This window comes from Theropithecus gelada, chromosome 8, assembly GCF_003255815.1.
Source record: "Theropithecus gelada isolate Dixy chromosome 8, Tgel_1.0, whole genome shotgun sequence".
Classification (NCBI taxonomy): domain Eukaryota; kingdom Metazoa; phylum Chordata; class Mammalia; order Primates; family Cercopithecidae; genus Theropithecus; species Theropithecus gelada.
This window is the reverse complement of record NC_037676.1, coordinates 63,816,698-63,837,051: the sequence shown is the minus strand read 5'-3', so window position 1 is coordinate 63,837,051 and position 20,354 is coordinate 63,816,698. Positions and strand designations below refer to the sequence as shown.

Here is a 20,354-nt window from a genome sequence, read left to right as displayed (position 1 = left end):
TACTGATAATATTTCCGAAAAGTTAAAGAATTTGGACCTGATGTGTTCACAGGAAGATTTGGGGCCGAGGGAAGGTGGGGGAATAATTTGGTCTTGAGATTACACTTAGATTTTCTTTCCAATCTTGAATTTTAAGGAGACAATAGGAATTTATAAATACAAGTTGCATGTAATGACGGGATTTGAGATATTTTCCTCGTTTCTACCAATCATTATAATGTTTTTAAAAATACACTACAAAGAAGCCGGGCGTGGTGGCTCACGCCTGTAATGCCAGCACTTTGGGAGGCCGAGGCGGGTGGATCACGAGTTCGGGAGATTGAGACCATCCTGGTTAATACGGTGAAACCCCATCTCTACTAAAAATACAAAAAATTGTCTGAGCGTGGTGGCGGGTGCCTGTAGTCCCAGCCCTATTCGGGAGGCTGAGGAAGGAGAGTGGCATGAACCCGGGAGGCGGAGGTTGCAGTGAGCTGAGAATGCACCACTGTACTCCAGCCTGGGCGACAGAATGAGACTCCATCTCAAAAATAAAAAATTAAATATATATATATATATGTGTGTGTGTGTGTATATATATATATACACTATAAAGAACATGTTTAGAATGCAGTTTGTAAATCTAGAGGAATTTAAAGTCAAACTCATAAGAAGTATAAAATTAGATACCATGAAAAATGTTATATATTTTCATAGGGCAGATTATCATAATAAATGTAATTTAAAATGTTAACAAAAGGCAGCAAATATAACCTAAGGGATCGACATGATTTGGTAAGGTACTTTGGATTTCTTTGCTATATAGAACATAAACTGTTTCAAACCAATAGATCTAATTGAACAGAGTATTATTCACTATATGCTAAAACAATACCTTTGTGAAAATTCAGGAATCAGAGTAGGAAAACCAAGTAACTGACATGTAAGTGAAACTATAAGTAGGGTGAAAACAAAACCACATTTCAATGGGAGAATAGAATATATTCGGTATGAAACTCCCAAACCCCATAACATACACTTTGATAGAACTATAGCAGGAACCAGCTTCTACATCAAAGATAACCTAGGAATCATCATGCTTACATTGGACAAACCTGGGATGTGATAGTATGGCCTTACCATGTAATTGACTTATTTATTCATACCCTGTTTTAGTGTCTTCTGTCCAAAACATAGGACACTGAAGCAGTTCTGGTGAAGAACACACATGGTTCCTGTTTTCATGGATCTTATATTTTAGCAGGGGAGTAGAAATTAAGCAATTTCAATGTAGTTTTCATTTCCAGTTGTGATAAGTGCTGGGAAGAACAAGTACAGTGGTAACAAGAATATATAATAAAGAGACCTTACCTAGTTTGTGGATGAGGCAGGGCCTGCCTGAAGTTTGAGCTGAAGGTGAGAACAATTTACAAAGCAAGGGGAAAGGTGACTGGAGAGTCTTATGAGGTCTCTGACGTCAACTTGCAAGAGTAAGGCTGAGGTGGTGAAATGGGCTGGGTTCAGAGGGTGCCTGTGAGCGAGGTCAAGGATTTTCATCTTCACCTTTGAGCACTGCCAAGTCAGATCTGCATTTTGAAAAGATTGATTGGCCTGGCATGTAACAGACTGGAGAGACAAGAGTCAATACAGGGAGAAGAGTTAAGTTAGCTGTAATCATCCAAATTGGGTCTTTCCCTGCGTCACATCTCTCTCTGCCTGATAAGGAACCAAAGGAGATGATTTTCAAGAAGGGGATGTTCAGTGGTGCCCTGTGCTGCTGAGAACCGTGTGAGATGAGTGCTGAAAACCTGCCCTGATCTGGCGCTGCAGTGACTTCAACGGGTGGCCTTAGCTGGAACTGTTTCAGTGGATGGATAGGACAGAGATGATCATTTAAACCAGTGTGGTGGCAATGATGGAGAAGGGGAGTGGGCAAAGTTGAGAAATGCTTAGAAGGTAAAATTGGCAGATCTTGATGCGTGGGTGTAGCTGGGGGGAGACAACAAGGTGCCAAGAGCCACATACACTCTTCCACTTCTGCAGCCTGGTGGCAGGGGGTGCTCTTTTCCTAACGTGGGAGAGACGGGAGACAAGGATGGGGCAGGGGCTCATGAGTCCATTTCTTCACGTGGTGATAGTGAGATTTCTTTGAGGCATCTAAGAGGAAAGACCCAGATGAGCCATTTGGTGGTGTTTGACTCTCAGAAGAGAAGTCTACTTCGTGATTGTGAGTGTGGGAACCATCAGAGTAGTTACGTGGCCATCAGGACCAAGCTCTGAGATCCCTTAAGGAGAGCAGACTGAGGGAGACATGAGGTGGTTCTGTGGTTGGACTTTGAAGAAAACCAGCCTTTAAGGACTGCTAAGAAAAAGATGAAGTGAAAAAAAAGATTGAGAGGGAGAAACGAAAGACCAAAGGGGAGAGTATGGTTACCCTGAAGTCCAGGGGCAACGTCGTTTGGAGAAGAATGGTGTCGCTAAAATTTATAACGAGGGCTGGCGAGTGTCCGTCAGATCAAATGAGGCACTGGAGTGGGGGTCTCAGCAGGAGCCTTTTCAGGGATGGGGTCAGGGTCTGAAGACAAGTGGGAGTGAGTTGAGGAGGGGAGAGGAAGAGATGAGCCATGAGATGTAAATGACTCTGAAGAAATTAGATTGTTCAATGGAAGAAAGAGAGGGTGAGGGGAAGCAAGCTTAAGAAAAAGTGGCATTGCTTTTTTAAGTCCTTAGAGGCTTGAGCATGTTTAAATGCTGGCACTACTCAGGGAGACAGAGTAAGCACACATTCACTGCTCCTTCATCTTTCAAATGCACCAAAAGGACAAAATGATCTATTAAACATTGTTCCCTACTGTACCTCAATACTGAGAATGTCTGAAAGATAGTAGGTGCTCAATAATTTTTCTTTATTAAATGAATAAGAAAGAATAAACTTATAACCATGCTGGGAAAAAGAAGGATGTTTGCTTGTAGTGTGCCAGAAAATTGGAGGTATTTTGGAAGATCAGGTTGACTGAGGAAGCTATGACCCACGGGGCCCTGGAGAGGCCTGTGTGGAGATGAGACTTCCTTACAGCAGAGCAGAGAAGAAACGCTGACCCTTGTGCCAGCAAATGAGGGAGGCAAGGACAGCACAACCTGATTAGGGTGGGGAACACTTTATTCTCAGGGGCTGGCGGCAGAGGCGTTTGGCCCCAGGTTAGAGGTCTGAGAATTGTTTCCTAAACAAAAGCAGGGAATCTGCCCATGAACACCAGGATCCAGTTGATTCCCAGGGTACAGTTTCGGCTAATTCAAAACCTCCACCACAGATGCGAAGAAAATTTTAAACAGGTAGTAAGTGACTGCCCTGGAATTAGAATCCAAGCCTGTTTTACCCTAGACGAAACTCTTCTCCATCCTACTCTCTAGTCGACTGTTTCCCAGTGACTAAACCTTGCAGGTTCAAAGATGTGTAAGGCATTGTCTCTACCCTTGAAGCATGTTGTCAGTTTTTGTGTTACGATGAAAGTTACGGGATTTTGTTTCTTTTTTTTTTTTTTAGTAGTATATGAACCTCCAGAAAATGAAAGGATAGAAGTCACAGGTAAGTTTTTTCTGTAAGCAGATATTTTCTGCAAGTCAGCTTTCCCTGTATTTTGTTAAAACTCTTACTTGTGGAACAAAGAATCAGTGTAGAAAAAATGCAAGACATTTTCAAGTCAGTAAGAAAATAATTGAGTATCAAAGTTAAAGTTAATATTGTAGTGTAAATACTCTCCATCAGAAGACCCAGTTTAAAAAGAGTCAAATTTAGCAATCTCAGTGGACGCGAGTTAATTTAGGAATCTGAATGAAGGCGAGTGAATGTAAGATGTGTCACTGGTTGGCAACACGTAATGGATTCTGATTTTATTATTTATTTTAGAAGTAACTGTTCCTCCTGAGGATAATCCCGTAGAAGTAACACAGGTAATCGTAGAAGGTAAGTTAAATTTATGGAAATGGTTTTACCTTCCATATGAGAATTATGTTTGTTTATTCAATTATTTATTGAACATTTCCTGCTTGCTGTCTGTACAGTGCTCAGGAGCTAGGAGTACAAGAGGGAAGAAAAGACAGAGTCCTGTTTTCACTGGGGCTGGCATTCCAGTGGCCAAACAGATAATAAATAAAGGAATTAAGGATTATGAGAAGTACAATGATAGTGATAGAAACAGGCTACTGTAACAGCAAACAACTGAGGGTGTGGAGGGCTACCCTGAGTAGCAGCAGGTTACCACCCCTGAGGGGCGAGCTGGTGAGAAGGGCGTAGCTATGGGCAGAGACGGGTTGAAAGATGGGTCTTTATGTCATGACTCAGCTGGGAAAACAAAACTATATTTTTTTTTCCGTGGCAGAGAACTGAAGGGATGGTTTCTGAAAAACAAAAATAATTGCATGTATTAAACAGTGGCGCTTCAATAGAACTCAGATTTAAATTAGTTCTTAGCAGTTTACAGAGTTATTTCACATATATTGTTTCAGTTGCTCCTCGTAGTAGACACTGAGAAACAGGGAGGGCAGAGATCTTTGTACTTATTTTGCAAATGAAGACCTGAAGCTGGAGTGAGGTCAGGTGACTGACTAGCCCTAGGTTTCATAGCTGTAAGTGACCAAGGGGACATTCGACCCAGGACTGGGGTGTGTGGGTGACTCTGCATGGGGGTGTGAAGGTGTGAGGGAATAGGAGTGTCTGCTTTAACAACCATAAGTTGCCAGGAGGAGCATGTAACAGGGAGAATTTTGCTCATAAAATTACTCTTAAAATTTATTTAGGAGCAGCTAATTGTCACCTTTCAGATTAAATGTTACTGCTTTTGAGCTTGTTTAGGCAGAACGGAAAATGGAATGGTGCAGCTGACTGAAATGGGGGGAGATAGGTATAAGGAAATGGGGGAGGCTAAAATTGCTCTCTGTGTACACTTAGCTGCTGCAAGAGACCCCTGTACAGGCACTGTGGGCCCTTGTGTAAAGGCAGGATCCATCTCTGTGTAGCAAGGCTGGATTGAGTTGAGATTTTTTCTCACCTTTTGTTACTCAGTTCTCTATGAGGGATATTAATGTTCTGAAGAATATCACTGAGTCTCTGTGTTTATTTGGTAAGAATCAGAAGATAGAAACCCATAATCTCTGGGAAGAACTTTCTCCAACCTACCCTACATATGGTTTATAGAAAAGAACTATGCAATTTGACCCTACCTTTCTTGGTTTAGAAATATTTTTTTCCTAAGACTTTTCAGTATTTTAATATGTTGATAGAGGATGTAGCAGAGGCTGCTAAGGAAGTTTCCTGTCCTGGGCAGTGGGGCACCCAGCTGTGCACCTGCCGCCCACCCTGCAGCTTCTGTGCTGGACTCCTGCAGTGCCTGAGTGGGCAGTGAGGGGAGCTCATCTCTCACACCAATCAACCTCGTTTTCCCTGTCTCCTCTTCTCTCGGCCAGTTGTATCAATATATACTTGGATTCCCAGACCAGAAACTTGGAACTCATTTTTGAGTCCTCCTCTCCCTCTGTCTCTATAGCTAATCGCAAGACACGTTAATAGACTCCCTAAACATTTCTCAAATCCATTTTTTTCTTCTTAGCTCTTGTACAGCCCTTTGTCTGGCTCGGCCCTTTCTCATCTTCCTAGATAATAGCAGTAGTCTGCTAGCTAGACATCTTGACTCTGTTCTTGTCCCCTTCAAATCCATCTTTCACATGCTATTAGGATGATCTGTCCAAAAGTATAGCTCTCATTGTATCAGCCCTGTGTTTAAACCCTTCTGTTATTCTTCATCTGTGTCAGTAAAGTTACTTTCAGTTGCAGATGATAGAAAACCAAACTCAAACTGGCTTGAGCAATAAAGAGATAGGTACAGATCAGTCAGGACCTTGCAAGGCCTACCAAGGTTTTTTGGATTATATTCTAGGCATAGTGTGAAATATGAAAATTATTAAGATACAGCATAATCTGATTTTTGTTTTAGATGTGAAAGTGAATTACTTTCACTAGATTGAATGGCGCAAGAATGGAAGCAGAGCGAAACACCCTGTTAGGAAAATATTTCGTACTAATCCAAGGAAGTGATTCTGGTAGCCTAAAATAAGATCATGGCAGTGGGAATGGAGGGGAAAGTGTTGAACTTGAGATATATTTTAGAATTAAAATTAATTGGCTTTCCTGATGGTTGTGAAGCAAAGATGAGGAATAAAGGGGGCCTTTTTTTGGTTTAAGTAACTTTTAGATGATGGGGCCAGTTAGAGAGAAGAAAATTATTAATAGAATGTATTGGTTTTGCTGTTACTTTTGCACCAACCTAATACATTCTGTTCTGTTGATAAAGTGTTAATATATCTCCAGATAATTAAGAACAAAATAAACAGGCAAACCTATTAAAAACCAGTCACAACATAGCTATTCAATGGTCACTGCACTGCCATTATAAGAAAGAAGTATTGCCAGACACTAACAGTGGTTAGTGGGAATGGGTGTGATTTTTGTTGCTGTTTTCAATTACTTTTATGTAAAATATTCCCAAATATTCTGTTTTGAGCATGTGTCATTTTTATAATTAGAAGCAAATTAATGCAAGAAGAAAAATTATTAAAATAGCTCCATAAATATTTTGTGTTTTAGAAAATGCTGTTAAAAAAATCTTTCTTTTGGCCAAAGATTGTTAACAATTCTTTTTTTTTTTTTTTGAGACAGAGTTTAGCTCTTTTTGCCCAGGCTGGAGTGCAATGGCACGATCTCAGCTCACCACAACCTCCACCTCCCAGGTTCAAGTGATTCTCCTGCCTCAGCCTCCCGAGTAGCTGGGATTTCAGGCATGTGCCACCATGCCCAGCTAGTTTTTTATTTTTAGTAGAGACTGGGTTTCTCCATGTTGGTCAGGCTGGTCTCAAACTCCCGACCTCAGGTAATCAGCCCACCTCAGCCTCCCAAAGTGGTGGGATTATAGGTGTGAGCCACCGTGCTTGGCCCGATTGTTAACAATTCTTAGGGACCAAAAGAAATGTTGATACAATCTTATCTCTAGGTTAAGGTAACATTAAATAGGTTGCTAGGTTTGAAGATATTAATATGTGATGTAATTTCATAGAGCAAATCAGATCACTATGTCTTTAAATCACTGGGTGGGGACATCTACTATCTCTTTAGTTGTAACTGGGTTGAAGCGACCAAGTGTCTTTCCACAGCTCTCTTATCAAATCTGATGCAAAATTGTGGGGGAAGCTTAGGTTTTAGTCCATAGCTCCTTTGCTGGGCAGTGGAGTTTGAGGTTAGTCAGGCAGGTACTATAAAACCTACTATGCTGAACCGTGGAGAAATACACAACATTTTGCTAAGTTGTAGCTGATCGTTCTTTGTTGTGAGGCTATAAAAGCCTAATGTTTTTATTATGATTTCAATTGAATTTTTTAAAAAGTCTGTGAAAAGTATCATCATTACTTAAATCTGGCAATGCATATTTTAAACACTGATCAGCAATATGTAACAGATTATAAATTTATTATCTGTTTTAGAAGTAAGCATTTCTCCTGTGGAAGAACAACAGGAAGTACCACCAGGTATGACATTTTGGGTGTTGTATTTTTCTCTTTTGTTATTCTTATATATCCTGTTGATATTACCAGCAGCTTTATAATGAATCTACAAAGCATAAAAATTTTGAGAGAGATTAACTATACCTTAATTTAAAATTTTTCTATGTTTTTATCAGTTCAACCAAAGAAATGGAAAATACACATCAGATTCAGTGCAGTACATATTCGCTGAGCTAGAATTTGAGGAGCGTTAATGATCATATGATTTTGCCATTATAGACGGTGGTAGTAGTAGAAGTTAGATTTTTTTTGTTTTCCTCTTTGATTGACAGACTATTTGATGGAGGATGTGGAATCAGAATTGCCTTAGGATGAAAGTTGAATAGTGTGTAAATTGTGACATTACTCCTCTTCCTCCCCATTCCCCATCTCTCCTGAGAGCATGTTTAGTGCTTTGTGACAGTCCAGGCTGCCCAGTGCTTGTCAGTGCCCCAGGGTGTTTCCTTTTAGTTCTGCATTGCACACTTTTCCCTGTTTTTTCCTACTTTCCTCCACCTGACCCCTCTTGTCACCAGTTAGTATAAAGAATGGGAACAGCATTTCCACCAAAGCCTATGCTTTCAAATGCATTTTAGAGATGACATAAACTATACCTGCAAAGAGAAGTGAGTTTATAAACCTCCTATTCTCATAGTGGGAAAGAATGTTCTATCAAAGAGGATTTGGAAAATCCTCCCTCTTTCCCAAGTGTATTTCTTCTCATTTCTGCATTTTATTTTTGTGTCATATTTATTTGTTCAACCTTTACTTATGTTTTCTCCATTTTAACATGAATTTTGTAGCAGTGATGTGCATTCCTATTACTGATTTTGGTAGAAATAATTGTGCCTGCCAAAATTTATTAAATACTAAATTTCAATTTTATTTCTTTAATAATAAAAAAGGATAAAATAATCAAAGAATATATTTAGTTTTATATGGGATGCCTTAGGTTTTGATAATTTTCCTGTCATGTGCATTAATAATAATTATCTGTAGAAACAAATATTTGATTAAGAGAATGGAATTATTAGTATTATAATATAAATGAGAAAAGCAGTCCATGGAGAAATTGACCTTTTACATGATGACTACTAGGCAGTGTGTATCTGTGTTTAAAATACTTGGACATGGCAAGGGCAGCTGATATTTATGTCCTTCTGCTGGTTTCCTTTTCATTTTTGAATAATGCTTCACAGAGTACCCTGTTCCTATCAAAAAGGCAGGACCAGTTACAGAATTAGCATTTTGATGACTATTCCATGCCTTAACAGAAAATTATTTTATATTCCTAAAAGTAATGTTTCTACAACATTAATATATTTCTAGTTATAGTTCATATTTTAAAATAGTGATCTAATTTTTGTGAAGATATGAAAGATAATATTTTTCAGACCAAAAATTTCTATACTTTTATCATTTTATAACTGAACCCAATAGTTTATTTGGAATGTAAATATGAAACACCAAGTGTCTGAGGTGATGGAGTAAGGTGCTTTTTTTAGATTTTTAAGAACCAAAGCACATACAAATGAAGATTTGATTAATGTGCATAGTTCCCGACTTATAATAAGCTCTCAGTAAGTGGTGGCTCTGACTATTGTTTAGTATTTAATTAGCCTGATCTTAGAGGTAGACCAAGATCTACCTCTGTGATGGATGTGAGGGTCATCTGGCTGTGACATCTGTCACCCCATTGATCGCCAGGGTCGATTTGGCTGATCTGACTGGCCAGGCAGGTGTCCCCTTCCTCCCTCTCCACTCCATGTGTGTCCCTCCCAAAGCTGCATGCTCAGTTGAAGAGGACGACCATCCCCGATAGAGAAGGACCTGTCTTCAGTGAAGGGTATATGAGTAGCTGTGCTTCCCTGCTAGAACCTCCAAACAAGATCAAGAGAAGCTCCATTCTGAAAGACCTCATGGAGAGTTGTAACCTATAACTTGGTATCATAAACATTTGAATGATCCACTGCATTGTGGTAGTTTGACCCTGCCAGTAGAGGATGTAAGGCTGAGAGTCAGCAATACAGTCATGTGTTACTTAATGACAGGGATACAGACTGAGAATGTGTCGTTAGGTGATTTTGTCCATGTATGAATATCATAGAGTAGCCTACTACATATACATCTAGGCTATATGATACAGCATATTGCTTCTAAACTACAAACCTGTACAGCATGTTACTGTACTGAATACCGTAGGCAGTTATAATGCAATGGTAAATATTTGTGTATGAAAACATATCTAAACATAGATAAAGTATGGTAAAAATTGGTATAGAAGATTAAATAAAAAGATATACTTGTATACGGCACTTGATGAGTAGAGCTTACAGGACTGGAATTTGCTCTGAGTGAATCAGCAAGTGAGTGGTGAGTGAATGTGAAAGCCTAGGACATTACTGTACCCTACTGTAGACTTTATAAATGCTGGGCTACACTAAATGTATTAAAAGTTTTCTTTAATAATTAACCTTGGTTTACTGTAATTTTTTTTAATTTGTAAACCTAATTTTTAAAAACTTTTTGATGATTTTGTAATAAAAATTAGTTTAAAACACAAACATATATAGCCATATAAAAATATTTTTATATCTTTATTTTATAAGCATTTTTATTTTCAATTTTTTAAAACCTTTTTAAACTTTTTTGTTAAAAACTAAGACACAAACAGACATATTAGCCTAGGCCTGCAGGATCATCAATATCACTGTCTTTCACCACCACATCTTGTCCCACTGAAAGGTCTTCATGTGTAATAACAGGCATAGAGTTGCCATCTATGATAACAATGACTTCTTCTGGAATACCTCCTGAAGGACCTGCCTGAGGCTGTTTTACAGTTAACTTTTTTTTTTAAGAAGTAAGAATATAGTCTAAAAGAACCATAAAAGTATAGGAGAGTAAAACCATTAATAGTCCTTTATTATCATTGTCATGTATTATGTATTGTGCATAATTGTTTGATACAACTGGCAGAGCAGTAGATTCGTTTACGCCAGCATCACCACACACGTGAGTAATGTGTTGTGCTGGGATGTTATGAAAGCTAAGATGCAACTAGACAATAGGAATTTTCATTATCAAATGGGACCACCATTGTATATTTGGTCTATCGAAAACATTGCTACGTGACATGTGACTGTATTTTTAACCATTGCACTTGGTTTTCTTATTTTCTATAAGTCTTAAGTCTTATACTTAGTCCTACTTCATATTACAATGTTTTTATTATTCACTTGTGCAATCTTCATAAATTTATATTTGTGATATTTTTTCTCAGTCTAATTTTGCATCTGATTGCAGGAACACTCATTGTAAGGCCTACCTCCTTGCCATTTTTCAGTCTTTAAAATTCTTTTATTCAGTGGAAGACTCAAATTGAGGACTTCTGCGAAGTGCTGGATATTCGTTCACTTTTTCTTGGCCCTTGGAACCTAATTGATGATTGATCTGCCTTTCCTGATTATCCTAAGACTAAGTTATACAGTCTTAATATAGCTTATCAAAGTTCATAATAATGTAGCTATCAATGTGCTATTCCCAAGGGGCATTATCACCATTGCCTCCATCTAAAGTAGGGGACAGTGAACTTTCATGTTTATTAAGCATTATGTAGGTGCTCTTCTAAGCACGTTCCATGGATTGACCTTTAATAGTTCTAAGACCTCAAGAGGTAGATATGCCATTCTCTCCATTTTACAGATGAGAACACTGAGGCACAGCAAGGCCAAGTAACCTTCCCCAGATCACAGAGCTGACAAGTGGTAGAAATGGGATTGATCCTTGCATTCTGGCTCCAGAGTCCACACTGTCAGCTGCCGTTTTTGAAAGGATTTTAAATAAATGAAGACCTAACAGCTGAGAGATTTGAGAGCTGTTTTGGTGTGGTAAAATCAGATGTGTTATATATTCTTCAGCGTCTTTCTATTAATCTGCATTAGTTCATCACATAGGCCTCAGGAATGTCAAAGGTTGAATTATGATGTATAGTAGAAAAGTAAGTTGTCCAGTAGTTTTCATCCTGCCTTCTTTCTTGCATATTTATAAATTTTTAAGTGCTGTGCAGGTGGATTCTTGGCAAGCATGCGGAAGCTCAAGCTTAAGATTTGATTTTTCTGATATTGCAGGCCAATCATTTTGAATATTAGATTTTTAAGATTGATTTTAGAATTTCTCATCCATTAACAAGTTTTCACCTTTCTCCTTAAATTCGTATTTTTACTTGAAACCATACAGCATATTTGTAGCAATATGACAGCATAAATATACATAACACAAATTGAATGACTTATGAAGGAATTACTTGTGAAAGCTCATTGGAGTAAAATTTCCTCTCAAACAATACTTTAGGTCATATGACCGAGTCTATTAACTATTTTTCTGTTATACCATGCCAGAAAAGAATTTTAAAAGTCAGTTTATGCTTTATGTAATTATGTTCTTCAGAATGAGATACATGAGCATCATGGTTCCTGGGTAATTCTGCTGCTCCTCTCTTTAAAAATGGAGATGCCACTTGCAACTTATCCCACTGCTGAGTATTCTAGCAGTGGTAATGGTTTCACTCCATTGCATCCATCCAGAACTTTCACTCAGGTCTCCCCATCACCCAGCGTTTTTTAACATTGATCGGTAAGGCCTATAACCGGTTTTAGGCTAGCAACACCAGAGGTCTGGGGCAAAGGGGGAAATTGACTTTATATTCTTAGTAGCTAATATTCCATAAGTGCTTTATATATATATTGTTGTTATTGATCATCTATTCAAAAAATACATATTGAGCAACTGCTGTGGTATAGGCTCTGTGCTGGCCAGTGAAGATACATGATTGACAATGCTGTGCTGGCTTGGTTCACAGTCCTGTGGGTACATGGTGGAGTAAAATAAGTACAATTAATTTCTCAGAGCTGTGGACAGCAACACACAGAAGGAGAGATGTCTCACCCCGCTTCAGAGGGGTGGGACAGAGAATGAGGTTAGCCTCCCAGATGTCCTTGTGCTAGTTTTAGGTGTTTTGAGGTGTTGATAAAAAGCTCCAGGAGCTGGCAGGAGGAGAGCAGAGGAAGCTAGAGCTTACAGAGCACAAAGGCCATGACAGCGTGCCAGACAGGGGTGAAAGAGGACAGGGGAAATGTAGGCAAGTGTCTCTTCTCAGAGGATCTTATATACTATGTTTAAAAGTGTTGATTTGCTGGACACAGTGGTTCACGCCTGTATTGCCAGCACTTTGGGAGGCCAGTGTGGGAGGACTGCTTGAGTTCAGGAGTTTGAGACCAGCCTGGGCAACAGTGAAACCCCATCTCTAAAAAAAAAAAAAAAAAAATAGCCAGGCTTGGTGCCACATGCCTATAGTCCCAGCTACTCAGAAGGCTGAGGTAGAAGGATTCCTTGCGTCCAGGAGGTCAAAGCTACAGTAGGCTATGATCACACCACTGCACTCTAGCCTGCGTGACAGAGTGAGGCCCTGTCTCAAAAAAAAAAAAAAAAAATTTGGATCTGTGCCTAAAAATGACAAGAAGCCACTGAAAAAATCCAAGCAGAGGAGTCACATGATCGAATCTCAATTTGAAAACAGTTAGTCCAGCAAGGAGGTAGAGACTAGTAAGAGGCAGCTACCATAGGCTAAACTAAAATGGTGGGAGCTTGGCTGTAGTAGAATGAATGGAAAGGTGTCTGATTTCATGTAAACTGGGGCTGGAAATAATTTGATGGGAGAGGGAGAGGAGTCCAGGTTCCTACATTTCTGGCTTGAGTCCTTGTGAATGAATGGCAGAATGTTAATGGAGGGAGAGAAGGCAGGAGGAAATGGAGAGTAGCAAAAGAGATGACAGTCCTGATTTTGGAGATGTTAGATTTACACCATAACCACTTATGAGTGGGGTCTTCAGACATTTAGTGGAATTGTTCAAAATTGCCATAGAACTTTTAGTTTATTTGCCTTTTTATGAATACTCATCGTTATACTTTGAACAACTTTCCATTTTCCCAAGGTACTTCTGAAATGTATCTTCCTCTTAAATCAAAGTCCAGAAAATTGTTGAATGCTAAGACAATCTAAAACTCATTAAAAAAAAAACTTTTCTATTGGGATATAATTTACACATGTGGAAGTGCTTAAATGTTGAATTTTTCCATGTGTATATACTTGTACCCATTACTCAGATCAAGATAAAAAGATGTAAAGCTTTTAGCACCCCAGAAATGTCTTCCTCTTCCTACCTCTCAGTAATACCCCAGCCAGAAGTAACCATTCTTGTGAACTGCGTCATTGTAGATTAGTTTTGTCTGCTCTTGAATTTAAGATCTGTAAACACACACATTTGTTTTTGCGACTTGTTTCTGTTCAACATCTTGTCTGTGGTTTCATCCACCTTGTTATGTGTAGTCATTTGCTCTAATTCGTAACTATTTCCTACAGTTTTTAATCCATCCTAATGTTAACGGACACAGTTTTTTTTTTTCCTCATTTGTTGACTATGAAGAAAGCGGCTATGAATATTTTTGTACTGCCTTTTTGAGGGAATATAAGCATTCATTTATGTTGGATATGTAAAGATATACATAAAATGTCTAGTTCTCAAACAATTCCACTTACATAAAAAGTTTTGGTTGCTTATGTGTAGATAGATAGATAGAAATTGTTAGGAAAGGAGGAAAGAAGAAAGGAAATATTGGAATCCAGCTTTAAAAATTATATCAAGATTTTGCAGGGCCTTTCTGTGTACCAGCTCCTTTTCTAGTTTAATTGTAACACAAATCCAATGCTGCAATAGTAAAACAAATCAGATACTAAAGTTAAGAATGAAAAAGAAGTTGTAAAAACTTGGATAGGGATTAATTTTACTTCTTTTAAAATACTTATATACTTTTATTGTCAACCATTTATGTTATCAATATGTTTTAAATTTATTTTAATTTTTAAAGCAATATATTTTAAATGCAGCTTATAGTGTCCAGTTGATCCTTGAAACTGTTTGTGTTTATTTTTCAAATACCATACTAGATTTCTGTTTCTTTTTAATAGAGTGAAAATATTGAAGAAAAATTTAATGCTGTGTTTCTTAAAAGATTGAGATTATTCAGTTCAGTTGTAATTCTCGAGTGCTCTAAAGAACCTCAGATTTTCATAAGTAGCTTTGCAAGTCATCCCCAGGAGCTTCTTTTGGTAGTTGATTATTCTGTTACCAAGTTGTCCTTAAAAAAAAAAAAAAAAAAAAAAAAATTACTTTGTTGGTGGATTTTTTAAAAAGTAGAATGAAAATGAAGCAGTTTCACAGTCTATGTCTGGTTGGTCCTTTAATTTAGATTTCCCCTTATTTTTGCAGATACTTAAAGCTTCAAAAAGACTGCCCCTACCACCACAGGAGGACCAGCCTAACCATACGCTCGCTGTGATAGATCTTGTGAAGCAATTACTGAGCAGATCAAGATCTTTGGGAAGGAACACTAAAGATGTTTTGAATGAATTATAGTCCACTGGCATTTTAGTGTATTTTTTTTTCTTTTTAGAAACACACGTTTCTAAAAAATGTCATGTTACATTCCTGCATGTCCCTTTTGATAGCATTAGTGGATCCATTGGATTTCTTTTTTCTTTTTATGACATAGCTTTTAGTCTTACCTGAATTTATGTGTGTTTTTCAGATAGTAGTTAATAATTATATTGGTGATGTAGCAGCAATTGTGTTGGCAGGGTTTGCATATATTATTAGTAATTAGCACTAACTGTTGGACTGACTTGTGTAAACTGCGTTAAACATAATTTAAAAACTATTAAGAATACTTTGTGTTAGCACTCCTAAGAACGCTAACAGAGATCATCATTAGCTGTGAAGATTTGAGTTGTATATGTCTGCACTGATATTCTTATCAAAAATTTCTACATTAGCTTCAGGTATTCAGATTAACACTTTTGAAATTGTTGTAACTTTTAGCTGATTAATTAGAAAAATTTAATATTTCAATGAAAGTTTTAAATTATCATTTATTTATTCAAATGAGAGGGGAAAGCTGAAATTCCTTGTTAAGACACAAGGAAAAAGAATGACCCTACTATTATCATGCAAAAATGCTTTGTTAGCACCTTAGATTAATCGTATAATAGCTATAGTCTCTTCAGCATTTGTTTAAATTTTAGAAAATCTGTATAAATTACTGGTGCATAACTTAAAGATTATTCCGCCTTTGGCTAATTAAGTAATTTCCCTGCAGCACTAGAGACCGCTCAGTGCTCTTACTAGATGAACTCAGTAACGCCTCGAGCTGGGTTGATTGAGGATGTGTGAAAAGCTCACAGAGCCCGATGCCTGCTGCTATTTCACAGCGATGAGCCTTTTTCTTTCTACACTGAAGATTTTCTTCTTTATTTAATGTGGTTTATTTTGGGCTCAGAAATAATTGCTGTGTTGAAAATAATCCTTTGTCAGAAAAGAAGGTAGCTACCACATCATTTTGAAAGGACCATGAGCAACTATAAGCAAAGCCATAAGAAGTGGTTTGATTGATATATTAGGGGTAGATCTTGATTTTGTTAACATTAAGATAAGGTGACTTTTCCCCCCTGCTTTTAGGGTTAAAATGAAAAGAGATTTCTATATTTTTATCACTATAGATCATAGTTATTATACAATGTAGTGAGTCCTGCATGGGTACTCAATGTGTAATGAAACCTGAAATAATAAGATAATAAGAAAAGCAATAATTTTCTAAAGCTGTGATATGGATGATACAGAGGTGATACTCAAATTATAATAAAGCTCTTCATTTTGTGAATTATAGAATGCTACTTTTTATAAAGCCATATTTTTTTAGGAAAACTAAGTGACATAAAACTGATGAACGAGTAAAATAAGTTTTACTGGATTTTTATAGAACTCTGGACGTTGAGGATTCATTATGCTGTGGTTAACTTTAAATACTTTTTAATTCCAAATATCTGAATTAATGAGCCTTGTCTTTACAAATATGTGCCATTGTGCAACATCAATGGATTTTCTAAAAATAATGTAAATGTCTTCTATTAAATGTTGAGTGCAATAAAATACAGAAGAATTCTCTATATTGTCATTATTTTTGAAGTATAAGATATTTTTAATTTGTTACATAATAAAATCAGTTCATTTTATCCTTACTGGTATTTTAGAAGATTATAGCATTTTTGATTACTAAAAGCACAAAGGAATACCTTCAGCCAGTTAACGTATTTCTAATAGATAATGCTTATTTTACATTTACTATCATGCTACATTGCCAGGAGGCAAGATTAAAATTAAATAGCCCCTGCATCCATCCTTTGTAGATTTTGCCCTGCACCTAGAAGTTTTGATTATTCCCTGGATAGCCTGCTGCACCTTTTTCCCCCAAGTTTTTAATTTTTATGAGTATATAGTAGATGTATAAATTTGACTATATGAGATATTTCAATACAGGCATAGAAAATGTACAATAAATTATTGTTGGCTATAGTAACCCTGTTGTGCTATCAAATATTAGATCTTATTCATTGTATATAACTATATTTTTGTACCCATTAACCATCTTCACCTCCTTCTCCCCTCTCCCCCAGCTACCCTTCCCACCCTCTGGTAACCATCCTTCTACTCTCCACCTCCTTGAGTTCAATTGTTTTAATTTTTAGCACCCACAAATTAGTGAGAACATATGATGTTTGTATTTCTGTGTCTGGCTTATTTCACCTAACGTAATGACCTCCAGTTCCATCCATGTTGTTTCAAATGACAGGATCCCGTTCTTTTTTATGGCTGAATAGTACTCCATTATATGTGTACACACATTTTCTTCATTCATCTGTTGACAGACCTTTAAGTTGATTCCAAAGCTTGGCTATGGTAAATAGTGCTGCTATAAACATGGGAGTGCAGATATTTCTTCAATATGCTGATTTCTTTTGTTTTGGATATATACCTAGCAGTGGGATTGCTAAGAGAAAACAATGGGGAAACTGCCCAGGCCATCGGTCTAGGCAATGATTTCTTGAGTAATACCCCAAAAGCACAGGCAACCAAAGCAAAAACGGAAAAATGGAATCCCATTAAGTTACAAAGATTCTGCACAGCAAAGGAAACAACAAAGTGAAGTGATAACCCACAGAATACATCAAAGTATTTGCAAACTACCCATCTGTCAAGGGATTAACAATGAGAATATATAAGGAGCTCAGACAACTCCATAGGGAAAAATCTAATAACCTGATTTTTAAAATGAGCAAGAGATCTGAATTCTCAAAAGAAGACATAAAAATGGCAAACACGTATACAAAAAGGTGCTCTACATCCTTGATCATCAGAAATGCAAATCAAAACTACACTGAGATATCATCTCACCTGAGTTAAACTGACTTTTATCAAAAGACAGGCAGTAATGAATGCTGGTGAACATGTGGAGAAAGGGGAACCCTCATGTACTGTTAGCAGGAGTGTAAATTAGGTTTCTCAAAAGACTGAAAATAGAACTACTGCCCCACCTTATACATGACTTCATGTTGGGAGGATATTAATTTCATCGTGAGAGGATGGAAGGGCAGAAATGGGCATGGAAAGTTCTCTTTTCCATTTCCAGTCTTCATTCTCTGGACAGAAAAGGAGAACTAAATAAGGAAGAAGTCCCTGGGCTTCTAGAACAGGTTGTTTTCAGCTCCAGCATGTCCAGAGGAAACAAAAATGAACACTAATGGTAAGCAGACCCACTTTTATTGAAGCACCCACTCAGCTAAGTACTGTGCGCACATGTCAGGGAGCTGAGTTTTCTCAGCAGATAAGTATTACTCCTGCCTGCAAGTGAGCAAAGCCAAGGTCAGAGAGGTGGGGTGCCTGCTGGCCCGAGGTGACACAGCAGTATTCAGAGCAACTCTCAGGCAGCTGGTGCGAGGTGGAAGCCATTAGAGGGAGGCCAAAGCATGGGTTGGAAGATGGTTAGGCAACTTACTAGTAATAGGTGATGGTGATACAGCATGAGCTAAGGAAGTGCTAGTAGAGAGAGAAGGGGACTGGAAAGCTGTGACATGAGGACTGGTCAGTGTGGGCGCTCAGGGATAGAGCAGAGTCCCATGTCCAGGTGCAGGGAGAGAACCGATGCCAGTGTGGTAATGCACTCATTACCACAGGGATGCACAGGCCTGGGTGGAAATTCGCTTTGAATGTATGTTGAGTCCAGCAAGAACTGCTCAGCCAGCAGGTTAGCGCAGTGCTGGAACATGATAGAGTACAGTATATCTGTTTTTTGTTTATTTTTGAGATGGAGTCTCGCTCTGTTGCCAGGCTGGAGTGCAGTGGTGCGATCTCAGCTCACTGCAAGCTCCACCTCCTGGGTTCAAGCAATTCTCCTGCCTCATCCTCCCAAGTAGCTGGGACTACAGGCACGCGCCACCACTCCCAGCTAATTTTTGTATTTTTAGTAGAGACAGGGTTTCACCATGTTGGCCAGGATGGTCTCAATCTCTTGACCTTGTGATCTGCCTGCCTCAGCCTCCGAAACTGCTGGGATTACAGGCATGAGCCACCGTGCCTGACCGAGTACAGTATATCTGAATCCACAAAATCCACAAAAGTGATTTGCTTTAGTGGTTGCATTTAAATATCATATCCTATTCTTTTTAGTAAGGTGTTTATTGTTCTGACAAAATATTTAAAGGAGAAAAAAAGTAACATTAAGACAGGTAAAGAGTAGTGTAACATCTTTCTTTTCTGAATATGAATATTTAAACACTAACTATGAGTTACATGTGGGCTTGTACTTTTGTAATTTTCAGGGGTGGGCTGAGCATATAGCTCCCTTTAGTTAATGAATTCCCCATTACTGGGATATAGAGTGTGATTAAAGTAGTATGGAATGTAGCTTCTGAAATTGGTTTTGTTTGTTTTGTAACCCTAGACAAGATTCCTTAGCCTCTGTATGCCTCAGTTGCCGTATTTGTAAAATTATAACTACCTCCTATGAATGATGATAAGTTTAAATGGGATAGTCTGTGTTAAGTGCTTAGAACAATGCCTGCATATAATATGGGCTCAAGTCATTTTCCTCTTTGGCACAGTGAGATTCAAATGAGATCTTCCAGAGAAGCGTAGGTACAGAGAATAAAGCAAAGTAGCACTTCATTATTATCGCTGCAGAATGCTCCTGGGGTAAGCTGAATCTCATAGAAAGCTCCTTTACCTAAGCTAAATTTAAGCAATAAAACTCATAGAGCCTAAAACGTATTCTCTGTGTATTTTCTCCATATCCGAAAGGAGTCTCAGAACTCAGCTTGTTGATGTGAGGTGAAGGACAGAAGAGGACAAGAATGAGAATAAGAGAGCTTTTGGCCTGGGGCCTGGAATGATCTGTGTCAGGCTTTAGGTCAGACTGCCACCCCCCTTTTAAATACAGCATGGGAAGTGGAAGAAAGATGGTGGCCCTTGTTTCTGGGCATATGTCCAACCACACTCACCCTCCACGTTCCTGGGAGGATGTGAGTCCAGAGGACGTGGGGAGACTTGGCCAGGGCCCTCCCACATCAGGATCAGCACCTTCCACTTCTATTTGGAATGTGACCAGTTCAAACCACTCCTCCTTCCTTATTTCCCTCCCAAGAGTGGAAAGATCTGTGGAGAGCCCTAAACTCCCCTTCATGACCAGCACCCACCTGTTCTATCTAGTCCAGTTAGAAACTTGCATTTTACGCTTGATTTTTCTAATCACATTAGCCATATGCAATGACTGGCGGATATGGAGGGTTGCAGTGTTCCTGCAGGTAATGCTGATCCCACTAGAAAGAGCTCCTTCAG

General features: G+C 38.3%; 1 protein-coding gene across 9 annotated transcripts in view; it reads left to right on the top strand.

Moving 5' to 3' along the window:
• ASPH (aspartate beta-hydroxylase) overlaps positions 1-20,354 on the top strand; it is a 222,139-nt gene that overhangs the window by 83,610 nt on the left and 118,175 nt on the right. For 5 of the 9 annotated variants that reach the window (XM_025393202.1, XM_025393199.1, XM_025393197.1 and 2 more), the window contains 4 exons: positions 3,524-3,565; positions 3,887-3,943; positions 7,510-7,554; positions 14,898-16,641. In XM_025393202.1, coding sequence (XP_025248987.1) covers positions 3,524-3,565; positions 3,887-3,943; positions 7,510-7,554; positions 14,898-14,905 — 152 coding nt within the window. In that variant the 3' untranslated portion in view covers positions 14,906-16,641. Of the gene's footprint in view, positions 1-3,523; positions 3,566-3,886; positions 3,944-7,509; positions 7,555-14,897; positions 16,642-20,354 lie in introns of those variants that run through there. The other 4 variants (XM_025393201.1, XM_025393200.1, XM_025393195.1 and 1 more) reach the window with 2 other exon arrangements.